The 11,759-nt window shown below is 41.9% G+C and overlaps 1 protein-coding gene across 3 annotated transcripts; it reads right to left on the bottom strand.

The window, feature by feature from the left end:
- Positions 1-643: 643 nt before the first annotated feature.
- On the bottom strand, positions 644-10,159 carry TMEM267 (transmembrane protein 267). Of its 3 annotated transcripts, XM_037530096.2 has the most exons (4): positions 9,309-9,821; positions 5,696-6,080; positions 2,481-2,817; positions 644-919 (listed from the first exon to the last, which is right to left on the bottom strand). In XM_037530096.2, the coding sequence occupies exons 2-3, from the start codon at positions 6,005-6,007 to the stop codon at positions 2,482-2,484; spliced, it is 648 nt and encodes a 215-aa protein (XP_037385993.1). In that variant the 5' UTR covers positions 6,008-6,080; positions 9,309-9,821; the 3' UTR covers positions 644-919; position 2,481. The 3 variants fall into 3 exon arrangements, with proteins under 3 accessions (XP_037385993.1, XP_037385994.1, XP_037385992.1); XM_037530097.2 differs by lacking the exon at positions 9,309-9,821 and adding an exon at positions 10,124-10,159 and having other exon boundaries at positions 644-2,817; XM_037530095.2 differs by lacking the exon at positions 9,309-9,821 and adding an exon at positions 8,593-9,302 and having other exon boundaries at positions 644-2,817.
- Between the last annotated feature and the right edge of the window lie 1,600 nt (positions 10,160-11,759).

Genomic DNA, 11,759 nt, shown 5'->3' with positions numbered 1-11,759 from the left:
GGAGTCAGGGGCATCTGTTTGATTGGGCGAGGCAGAAGCTTTGCTGCTGCCCAGGAGAAGAAAGATCTAAATTAAAGGAAGGAGGTGAGGATAAATGGGAGTTGTAACCCATAAACAACAGTGGTTTTCAGTTCACCACTGAAGAATACAAGGCTTGGGGAGGAATAGAAAATGGCCTGGTGGAAGTTTTCCTGAATAGTCAGCATAAGGAATATGACTCAAGAAAACAAGATTTGGAGGTCAGATCAGTGAAACAGGAAAGCGAGAAACACTAAGTGAATGGAGGACACCTGGAGGATGGGAGCAAACACACAAGCAAACAAGATACAATCCAGTTTTCCATGTAATGTTGAAGTGACACAACCTCAGGGGCAGGAACTAAACGGCTGAATAGGAGGCTGGTTGCTGTGTTTCCAGAGTTGCAACCACAGCTTTCAGAGATCATTCAGAGAACAAGGAACATTTGTGATGGTACAGGCAAGAACAAAAATAAACCCACAATAAAAATTGAGGATAGTTGAAGCAAGGAGTCATGGTCAAAGTAAATTCCCATTTTAATAAAGACAGTTAAGACAAGCCCCAATGCCAGTGTGACCGTCATAAATAAAGCTCTGTATTTTATTTTATTTTTTTTAAGATTTATTTATTAATACAAGCACTGGGTACAGTCAGAAGCGCAGGTGACAGAATCCACCAGAGCCAGAGCGGGGAGCAGAACAGGCAGAAGGACCGAAGGACACTGCTGAGGGGAGCAGCGGGCAGCAGGAGAGGTCTGTGCGCCATGTGGGACCCTCCTCCGGTGGCCGGGGAGCAGACGGGGATCCAGCAGGTGCTGCAGAGGCTGCGGGCAGCTTCGCAACCCAGTGCTCAACCGCTGCGCCACTGGGGAGGCCCAAAGCTCTGTATTTTAATGAAATCCCTTTTTTTAATATGGAGAAAGAAAAAAGTAGAATTTTATGATTTAGTCAGAAAGTTACACAAGATATTTATTGTTGAGGATTTCTGAAATCAGATGCTTTTAAGTCTCTACGCTAATCAAAATCAACCCCCTTATATAATACTATTACACCAACCAAACTGACACAATAATTCCTCTCAGAAGGTAATAACAGTCTGTAAAATATAACAGATTGCAACCAACTGGCAAAGAACAAACAAAAAAACTAAAGAGCTTGAATCTTCATAATAATTTATATAATTCTGTTTAACTTAATAAATAAAAAAATTGACTTTGGATAAGGCATTGCTTTATCATTTCTCAGAGAATAAGGCACACGATCACTAGCATTTCAAATCACAAATCTGAAGACAGCAGATGGTCAGATGCTACGAAAAAAAAGCAGGTACCTCCGGGCCACTGATTTTTATATCAAAGTAACATTAAACTGCACACATGTAAAGTTTATAGCAGCAAAGTTCTTCTCTAACAAAGGTTACTCATTTTAACAGAAAATCAACCTCAAAGAACAAAGGAAAAAAGCAAATTACCTAAAACTGTTCTATTTTGAAAAAAGTTTGTCTCCAAGTACTAAGCAGATTTTTAAAACTGATTTGGCTGGCATAACACTTCAGGATAGTGTACAAACCGACAGCAACTAGAACCATTTTAATGGCACATTCAGCAGTTTACATTTAAAGTGACATTCCTGGTAAGGCCTTTTTTGTGTGAATTCAAATCCTATGGTTATGACCAAAGTATCAACATTTTGTTAATGCTAAATTTTAACACATATTTGGTTAAATTTCATTGTTTTGCAACTGTTAAAACCCTAGTACATGAGACTCTTGGACAAGATATTGATATTGAAAAAAAATAATATTTCAATGAGCTGTCACTGTAGCTAACAAATCACAACAATTATTTCCTAAAGTGATTTCTAAGACAATAAACTAGATCTAATGCTACTGTCTTTTATGAATATTATGATTTTTCACAAGTGCTCTGAAGCAGATTCTGTCAGTAATCACAACTCACTAAAGCATTTTGCAAATTAAATTTTAGTCAGGATCAACATATAACAATTGAATGTTAGTATTCACTGTATCTCTGACTCAAGACCTCCTTTATTTTGGCATTTTCACTATTTCAATATCTAAAGAAAATATGAATCCAAATATGGTAATCTTCCACAAACTAGTCACCTTAAAATTTGGTTCCTTTCAGTCGGGAAGTGGGTGCCTTAAAGTTGTAATTCCAGAAAACTTAGATATTAATCTAATAATTATCAGTAGGGCCAGAGAAAGAAAACAACAAATGTATAGCACAGCACAGGTGAAGGCCTAATACTGCACTAGAGCATTACACAACAGAAGAATTATAACAAACAATTTTAAAAAACTGTACATGCCTCCTGAGCGAGAGGATTCAGGAATTATAATTACTATAAGTTCCAAGTTTTTTTTTTTTTAGTAAAGTGAGTGTCAGCAACCCTTAATTATCATTGTCTGAAGCATCTGCTTCTCTTAAGTCACATGGTTACCTCAGACATCGATAAGAATCCCATGTTTTGAAGACATCATTTGTCTGGTCCCTGTTAAATACATAACAAATGAACAGATGTGAGGTAAAGATGAAGTCATGGTTACATAAAGCCAGAATGGCAAAGGAGAGGTTTTTCCAAAGGGACAGATCCACAAGCCATGACGAATTCCATCTCGGATATGGTGTGAGGTCCAGGATATAAATAACATCCAGGGGAGAAAGCACCATGAGTCTTTGAGCTTGAGCAGGTGCATAGTGAACTTCAGGGTCAGAGCCACAACGGGTATCACTGTAGAACAGTGAAGGAAAGGTCTTCGGGGAAGAGTCAAGGCGGCCTGAGGAGGGGAAGAGAAGCTCGCATCACTTCTCAGCAAAAACAAATTTTATGGATAGTTCTTAACATTGTAAAATAGTTTCCAGTAGTCTGTTGGGAGTGCAAGGGAAGTATATTCTGTGCCACCTCCAAACGCATGCATTAAATCTTTTGGGTATCAGGGCCTCCCCGGTGGCGCAGTGGTTGAGCGCTGGGTTGCAAAGTTGCCCGCAGCCTCTGCAGCGCTGGTTCGATCCCCAGCTGCCTGGCGAGGGTCCCACATGGCGCGCAGACCTCTCCTACCACCCACTGCTCCCCTCAGCAGTATACTTTGTCACTCTGCCTGTTCTACTCCCCCTCTGGCTCTGGTGAATTCTCTCACCCTCCCGCGCTTCTGACTGTACCCAGTGCTTGTATAAATAAATAAATAAATCTTTAAAAAAAATCTTTTCGGTATCAGGCAAAGAAGATAAAAAAGTAGGATATTCTCTGCATTAAGTGAAATCAAAGCCTCAAGTATTATTCCATGTTGCTCTCATCTTTGTTTTATGACCTACACCCACAATACATGATCTTCTAAGCAGCAGAGTGGGGTGAGGGGGCCTATGCTCATCTCTGCTTGGAAGGAGCACTAGCCTGGTGTGGAGGTGATCACCAGTTATGCCCTGGATCTGACTGAGAGTTATGGATTCTTCACGCTTTTATCTGTGGTGTCTATTTATATGAATAGATGCTAAAGAAGACACAAGAGATTCCTGTTGCTTGACTTCTAAAATATCAGTGCAGATTTCATTCGCAGAAAAATAATGAATATAACCAAGATAAAAATGCATATATTGTACAAAAATGAAAAATGATGTAAAAATATATAAAATAAAAATAAAATAATGAATAGTGAAAGAAAAGGACAAGATCATAAAATTATAGAAAGAAAAATAGGTCACTTTAAATAGGAAGTAAAAGCAGATACCTAAAAATAAGTATTATCAATCCTTCGTTTTGATAGTTATTACTGATGATCACATACAATCTTATACTAACTACGAAAAATGTTTGCTTCATTCAAAAATGAGGATCAATATCAGCACCATATATTCTTTATATGCACTATTGCATTTAATCCTCGTAACAATCCTATGAGCTAGGGATCACTTATCAAAGGAGGAACCAAGAGAGGTTATTTCACTCTTCTAGGGTTATGCAATCATTAAGTGGCAGGGCTGGGCTTTGATCTTGGGTCTGATTCTATGGCTTATTTCTTAACATTACTGTTTCTAAATGAATCAAAGTACACAGCTAAATGTCTTTAAATTCCAGGTGATTGCATTTATGAACCACACTTCATAATGATTCATAGTTTATTCCAATCTCTACTAACATTTATTATTTGTCAGGATGTGTCACCTACCATTCTCATTTGGTCTTCACAACAGTAATCCATTTGTTATAAATGAAGAAATTGAGATTTAAAGAAGAAAATCACTCTGCCAATACCATATACTAGGATTTAAACTCGAGACTTCTGATTCCAATATAATGGAACTGATGTAATGACAGCAATGTCACGCTGTCTCTACTTACAACAAGAAACTCAAAATTTTCCTTTTGTCAGGAATCAGAATTCCTTACTAACAAGTTTCTATATAAGGGAGACAACTGCTGAGAAATACCTGGTACAGTACTTGACATGTAACAGGAAGAAGTGACAACTTTTAATTTGTTGAACATATATTTACTGAATGTCTACTACATGAACCAGGCACAATTTTGGGCCAGTGATGAGCAAAACAGTGTCCTTGCTCTATTTCTTTGTATTTCCTTCCTCAAATGTTTCTAGATTATAAACATTGTGGCAGGCAAATCTCTTGACATTTAGAAAGTACAATCTGAACCACCCCGGTAAGCTTAGTTCATTTGCAAGGCTAGCAGGTCACCACATGGTTGAACCTCTGAAGTCTCAATGAAATTCCTCAATTTTGGGCCTCCCCGGTGGCGCAGCGGTTGAGCGCTGGGTTGCGAAGCTGCCCGCGGCCTCTGCGGCGCCGGTTCGATCCCCGGCTGCTCCCCGGCCACCAGAGGAGGGTCCCACATGGCGCGCAGACCTCTCCTGCCGCCCGCTGCTCCCCTCAGCAGTGTACTTCGGTCCTTCTGCCTGCTCTGCTCCCCGCTCTGACTCTGGTGAATTCTCTCACCCTCCCGCGCTTCTGACTGTACCCAGTGCATGTATAAACAAAAAACAAACAAACAAACCAGCAAACAAATAAATAAAGCATGCCTCTATTAAAAAAAAAAAAAATTTAAAAAAAAAAAAAAAAAAAAAAAAAAAAAGAAATTCCTCAATTTTCCACCAGGAACTGTCCCAATAAGCCCACTGAAATTGTGAGCCTCTGGCCCCAAAAGGGCCTGGGGAAATGGTCTATTAAAGTCATTCCCCAACACTGGAAATCATCTCAACACTTTTCAACTAGGATGGAGCATTAGGAGTTGAATACGAACTATAAATGTAAAGAACAAGGGGAAACACCTGGGTGTGGTTCTGAAGAAAGAACATTAATACAAAAAGAAACAGAAAAGCCCTGAGAATGACTTCTGTGACTTCAAACCAGCTGGCTCATCTTTAAGATGTGGCTAAATACATCTTCAGGAGAGCCAGTATGAAACTCTGCAGGTACAGTGAGTCCTGCTCTGTGTGTGTCCATGGCACTTGGTGATGGCAAATAACTAGCAATGGATTTGTGTACATCTTTACTGAAGTAGTAAGTATGCAAAAGAGCTCGATCGATGCATGGGCTTTCTTATTTTAAAATAAGGCCAGTCTTCTCAGGTGATGCTATGAAGGTCAATATGATGGTGCTAAGGAAATTAAAAGACCAGAAACATTAAACATAGTTATTTCGTACCTTTAAAGACAGGGATCCAGCTAAAAAAAAGTGGTCTACATCAATAACAGAGGCTAGAAATCCAGCCAAAATGACTTCTCCAATATCAGTCTTCTTCCTGATACCGATGACGATGGCCCACGACCACATGCCAATGACACAATGCACCGCATTGTCTGAGAGGGCGCGAAGCCAGTCATTCTGCTGAATTATGGAAAACTGCAGAAGTCTGTCAGCTACTAAGCAAAATATCCCTAGACCGAGGCTGGAAATAAGAGATTCTGTGCTGCAAGACTGGAGTAAGGCTCGGGTCTTCTCAGTTTCAGATTCCATCACAAGCGATGTCAGTATATACTAAAAGCCATCAAGGAGCAGCAGCACAGACTTGTTCACATTCCCAGTCACCCTAGAATAAAAAAAAAGTATTAATAGCGACTACAGGCTGATATGTAATACTTAAACGAGCCAATATCAGCAATAATTTCACATTTATGAAACCTGATTGTGAAAACTGGTGTTTCTTTTTGAACTATTGTCAGTGGTTTCATTTTTTCCCTTTCTTCCAGCTTTACTGGAATATAATTGACATATATGGGATATGATTGACATATAACTCTATGTGTATTTAAGGTGTACAGCATGATGACTTGGTACATATGAAAAGATCATTGCAGTGAGGTTAAACATCCATTACCTCACCTTGTGAGTGTGTTTAGGAGCCGGAGTGAGAATATTTAAGAGGCACTCTCTTAGCAACTTTCAAGTACAGAAATCTGGCATTTCTTACATATTGCATGTAACGTGCCAAGTGGCCCAGTGTAGGAAAGGCAGTGTCTTTGGCAACTTAAGGAAGCCCACTAATGGCTGTATACCACCTGGAGTTCATCAAATAGTTCTCTTCTTTACAGAAAACCATTTTTCACAATAGCCAAACTCTGAAAGCTAATTAAAATTCCCTGACTTTTTATTAGTTTGGTTAAATAGTAATGAGTATCCATTTTTCCAGTAGTGATTAGTAGTGATCTAGTGATGAAGATGATCTAAGCTGAGTCAATCTGACTCCTTTCCAGAATTTTCCTAAGTGGGGCTGGTGGGAAAACTTCTTTTTCTGCTTGGAGACCACAGGCTCTACTACATGAAACAGCATGGAGGAAAAAGAAGCATGAGAACATCCAGTCCTCAGGTCCAGTTTCTAAGTTTCTCAGGCTCAGAGCTGCCCTAGCTCATGACACTCATCCTTTACTTCTCGCAGCTATCCCAGCTGTTCCCAGTCAATTCTTTTTTCCTTTCTATTGCCTCTAAACAGAGAACCTGAATTGATAATAAAAAAGCAATGATACATCTGTACTGAGTGCTAAGCTGACACAGAATATAGAAATCATTTATCCACTTAAAGTTATCACTATTGTTAGACCTGAAGTTTTTATTTTGCATGGTTTTATAAAGTCCAGAAACAGGTCAAAGGTAGGCATAGGGATGAGGGGTGTGTGTGTATAACTCCAGACTGGTAGACAAACAGACCCTGTATCAGTAAGGGTTCTTCAGTGCATCAAGAGTATAAGCAAAAAAAAAAAACAAAAAAAAAAAACAAACCCCGAATTTATTAAAAAGATACTAGGAAATCAGACTTGACAGGTTTCAAGAACCAGGCCTCAAAGCTATGCCTCAAGCTCCACAGTGAATGATGGCAAAACTGGTTTGCTGAGGACCTGCCTGCCACTATGCCCAGATAACACTACCTAAACCCCGCCACCAGGGAACACCACCAGCACCACTGCCAATCCTGTTCTGCCTCCTGCTGCCACAAGAGGTTCTTGTCAATATTTGTTTATTTGCTCTCAATATAAAATTGGGAATGGGACAAGGCAAATGTTTGATTAGCTCGGTCTAAGTCACAAACCCATGCCCCGCTGCCAGGGAGCTTGGAAAAGATAAGAATTGTTCATATCAGCATATATAGAAGGTAGGCTCTTTCTTCCCTTCCAGATGCCTCAGAAAATGAATCTGAAAATACACTAAATGGGAAATGACCGATCCACACTGGCAATCAGTCCATTAGAAAAGACTTTAATTGTTAAGTACTACTTACTACAAGCCTGATAGAAAAGCTCTATTGCCACTCAAGCTATCCAGATATTGTGCATTTCATTACAAATTTATTTTCCAACCTTATTCCAAAAGGCAGACAAAAATAAAAGGTGATTTTGCTTGATGCATTACATCCATCTTCTTTACTCATGAAACGATTTTTATCAACAAAAATATATTTAAGTGCCACTAACCTAAATTTTATATGAGTGCAGATTCTAATAGGTATGGGTAGCTAAAAAAAAGTGAATAAGCAAAGTGAAAAAAATCAAAAGATCACTTCAGGTGCATAAATGATGAACCAAGAAAAACTCATGTTCACTAAATAACTGTATTGGGATTTATGAGTAAGAACATACATACAACAGGGGAGAACAAGATGCATTTTATAAATGGAAAGTAGAAAACAGCTTGTTTGATGAAAGGAACAAATAGCTCATAAGAGAACTTGGAAGCAGATCCCTCAGTCTTTCAAAACTTCAGATTCCTGCAGCTCTGCCAACATCTGACCAGCACTGCGATACCTGGCCACAAGCACTTGCCTACACCTTTCCAAAGTTCTGGCCCACAGACCTGGGGAGGTACTAAATGCTTACTGTTTCAAGCCTGTAAGTTTTGGGAAAATTTGCTGTGCAGTATTGTATTGTTTCTACTTTTACAAAAGGTAAAAATTATGGTCCTGCAAACCAACAATTCTGACTTTTATCCCATTCTAACTATTGGTGCACATATTTAATATCTCTGGCTTAGATTCTGAGTATGAGAAAATTAATAAATATACTTCTTAGCATCTCTGACCAAGACCTCTAAGTGTGTCCATTTTTTCTTACCTTTTTCCACTTTCTGCTCCTTCCCCTACAAATAGAATGGATTCCTGAACCTCCCAAACTACAAAACGGTTTTATTTTCCATGTTCCTGAGTTCCTTGAGAGTGGGCTTCTTAAACATAATTTTCTTTTAAACCTTACATATGTAAGTCATAAAGTGCTCAAGGTGTTTAATAAATATTTCACTAAGCTAATACAAGAAGTAATCCTGTCTATGAACTAAAGATATTATTTCAAAGGACTTCTTTGACATAAGCTAGTTACCAATGGTAAATTTCTATCACTTTCTCTGATAGGCAACTCGCCACATCCCATGCCCTCATAGTAAACAAAATGTCACCACTAAAGGTCCTGCAAATTACACATAGTAGTAATCTTCCCTTTCCTTAACTCTATAAACACATAATTAGCCGGTTACTTCGATTATATACTATTGTGCAGTGTTTAATAATCTCTTAAGACACTATTTCTGCCAAAACAAATTAGAACAAGTTCCCAATGTAAATATCACCTGTGCTTTCCACCCCGCCCTATTCACAAGTAGCTACAAAAACCTAAGAGTGAGACTTAAAATTCTCTAACTGCTTTTAGGGTGCTTTAAAAATAAATTCTTCACTAAACTGTAGTCAATGCGAAAGTAATTTTTAAGATATAATACCTAAAGCAAATGCCAAATTGAATGCAGCTCATTTGCAAAAGGAAACACAAATCTCACTCACTTTTACGTAAGCCTTTTATAATCTGCACAGGAGTTAATTCCTATCACCATGACAAATTCACAATTCAGAATGTCAACGTATTTAAAGCTCAGCAAATTCCCTAAGGCTGGTGGGATGCAATATAAATGTCGATTAAGAAAATACACGAGGAGGAAGGCCCGGAGTCTGCAGGGCAGGAGCCTCCTGGCATCCAGGGCGCCTCAGGGCTGTCAAGCCCCCCGGGGAGACAGCGGGTTCCTCCGGCAGGTCCCCGACACCCCGCTTGAAGCAGAGAAATGGCAGCGGCGCGGACATTAGGGGAGCGCTGGGCGCCTGGGAGATCTCGGGGACCCGGGTCAGGCGCCCCCGGCTTTCCTCGGGCCCCGCGTGCCTGCCGCCCCTGCAGGCCCGCCTCATGTGGAACCTGGATCTTCGACTTCAGGCTCAGACGGTCCCTGCCTCTGGCCTCCCGCCTCAGGCCGCAGCTTCGCGGGGTCCATTCCGAACCCCTCTAGCCCGGATATTCGCACCTCAGTCGCGCCCGCCCCGGCCCTGCCCCTCCCCGCGGAAGTTTGCAGTTAAGGGAGGCCCCGCCCCTCGCTTCCTCCTTGGCTGGCACCATAGAGATGCACGGCGGGCTAGAGCGGCTCCAGCGCGCCCGCCAGCCGAGGGGCTTTCGGGATACTGGCCCCACGCTGAGCCGGCAGGAACCGATACTTAAGCGCTCTTTGATGGAGCGGGTCGGTATCCGGAATTCTCCCCACCCTGTTCCTAAAAAGGGGACCTTTGGGAGGATGGGGTGAGCAGGGAAAAGTGCTGATTTCTTTCTGTCAAACCTGAGGATTCGTTCTCGCTCGGCCGGAGCCGGACCACAGACCCAGCTGCCGACAGACCACGCGCAGCCCCGGGGCGGCCGGGCGCTGGGGGGCGGGCGTGGCTCCCCCAATGTCGGGCGCCCCGGCCTGCGGCCCGGACGCGTCTTCGTGGGTCCCTAAGGTGTAGATATTTCCCACTTCTGCAGTAGATTCTCCGGTATTTCTCGAGACCAGGGGCCGTGCGAGCTTGCAGACCCGACGCTCCTCCGCAGCTCTTGACTGCCCCCTTGGGGATTTCTTGATAATTGTGCTCCCCGCTTTGCGGGCGGACATTGGGGGGCTGCGCTTTCTGTGGACAGCAGTGATGAATATTGGCTGGGACCTTTAATGAGTACTAAATGCGCGATCAAAAAAGCGACTGCATAAGGGGTAGCTTGACCAAATTGGACTGAGAAGTTGCAGTTTACTGGGTCTGTGGCCTGGTTGGGTCTTACTTCCCTGCCTCGGAGTGGTGGGTGCTCACTGAGCACCTAGAAAAACATCTGTTGTGCACTGACCCAAAAAAGGAGGCTCAAAAAGGTGCATTCTTCCTCCTTTTTCCCTGTAGCTTCTCATCAAAACAAGTGTCAGTGGAAAGCAAGGACAGCAGTGAGACTATATTATATAGTTGAAAGAGACCATAGAAGATTTGTAATTTTGTAATTCTTAGGCCTTTCACAAAACCTTGAAGTGCATTGTAGTTTCTCAATTGTGTAATTCCTCATTGCTGGTCACCTTCTTAGCCAATGGAGAAGACTCATGTGAGGAAGAAAATTATACGTAATTTGCCTAGCTTAAATGCTAATTAAAAATTACTCGTCACTGAATACATTAGCCAGAATATTGGGTACATTTAGTCATATTAAAGATGATTTTTTTTTTGAATGCAGTAACAAGTAGGCATTCTTTTTATAATGTATGTTTTTGTTAGTCTAGGCTTGGTAGAGCTAGTGAGGGGCAACTTTTCCTGCAATCAAAACAGGACCTATTATAGATTTTTTTTAAAAAAAGAATTATTTGTGCATACAAGAGCTGGGGTGTAGGCCAGGGGTGGGGGTGGGGGTGAGAGGATTCACCAAAGACAGAGTGGGGAGAAGAACAGGCGGAATGACTGAAATACACTGCTGAGGGGAGCAGCAGGTGACACGTGAGAGGTCTGCCGGGCAGTGTGGGTCAGCTCCCTGGCCCTGGATGGAACTTGTGCTGCAGTGGCTGCAGATAGATTCATAGTGCTGAGACTTAACCCCTTGCACCACCAGGGAGGCCTTATTACAGGTTTTCCCTCGGCAGTCAGTCTGCTGCACCTGGTTGGAAGCAGTATTCCCTGTGTTAAATTTTTAATCCAATTCTCATCTCGTAGTTGTACTGAAAGGTACTTGGACTACAGAGACTAAATAGCAAATGACAGCATACATTTCTGCATATTAAAAGAAAAGCAGGGCCTCCCCGGTGGCACAGCGGTTGAGCGCTGGGTTGTGAGGCTGCCCGCAGCCTCTGCAGTGCTGGTTCGATTCCCGGCTGCTCCCCGGCCACTGGAGGAGGGTCCCACATGGCGCGCAGACCTCTCCTGCCGCCCGCTGCTCCCCTCAGCAGTGTACTTCGGTCCTTCTGCCTGCTC

This window comes from Talpa occidentalis, unplaced genomic scaffold (genome assembly GCF_014898055.3).
Source record: "Talpa occidentalis isolate TD23 unplaced genomic scaffold, MPIMG_talOcc4v2.1 talOcc4.6, whole genome shotgun sequence".
Taxonomy (NCBI): Eukaryota; Metazoa; Chordata; class Mammalia; order Eulipotyphla; family Talpidae; genus Talpa; species Talpa occidentalis.
Note: the sequence above shows the minus strand (reverse complement) of the source record. Positions and strands in the feature narration are given on the sequence as shown.

Coding starts and splice junctions, on each gene's coding strand:
- TMEM267 (XM_037530097.2), bottom strand. CDS start 6,007: ATGGAATCTGAAACTGAGAAGACCCGAGCCTTACTCCAGTCTTGCAGC. Junction 2,818..5,695: donor CTGGATCCCTGTCTTTAAAG/GTACGAAATAAC, acceptor TCCCCTCCTCAG/GCCGCCTTGACTCTTCCCCG.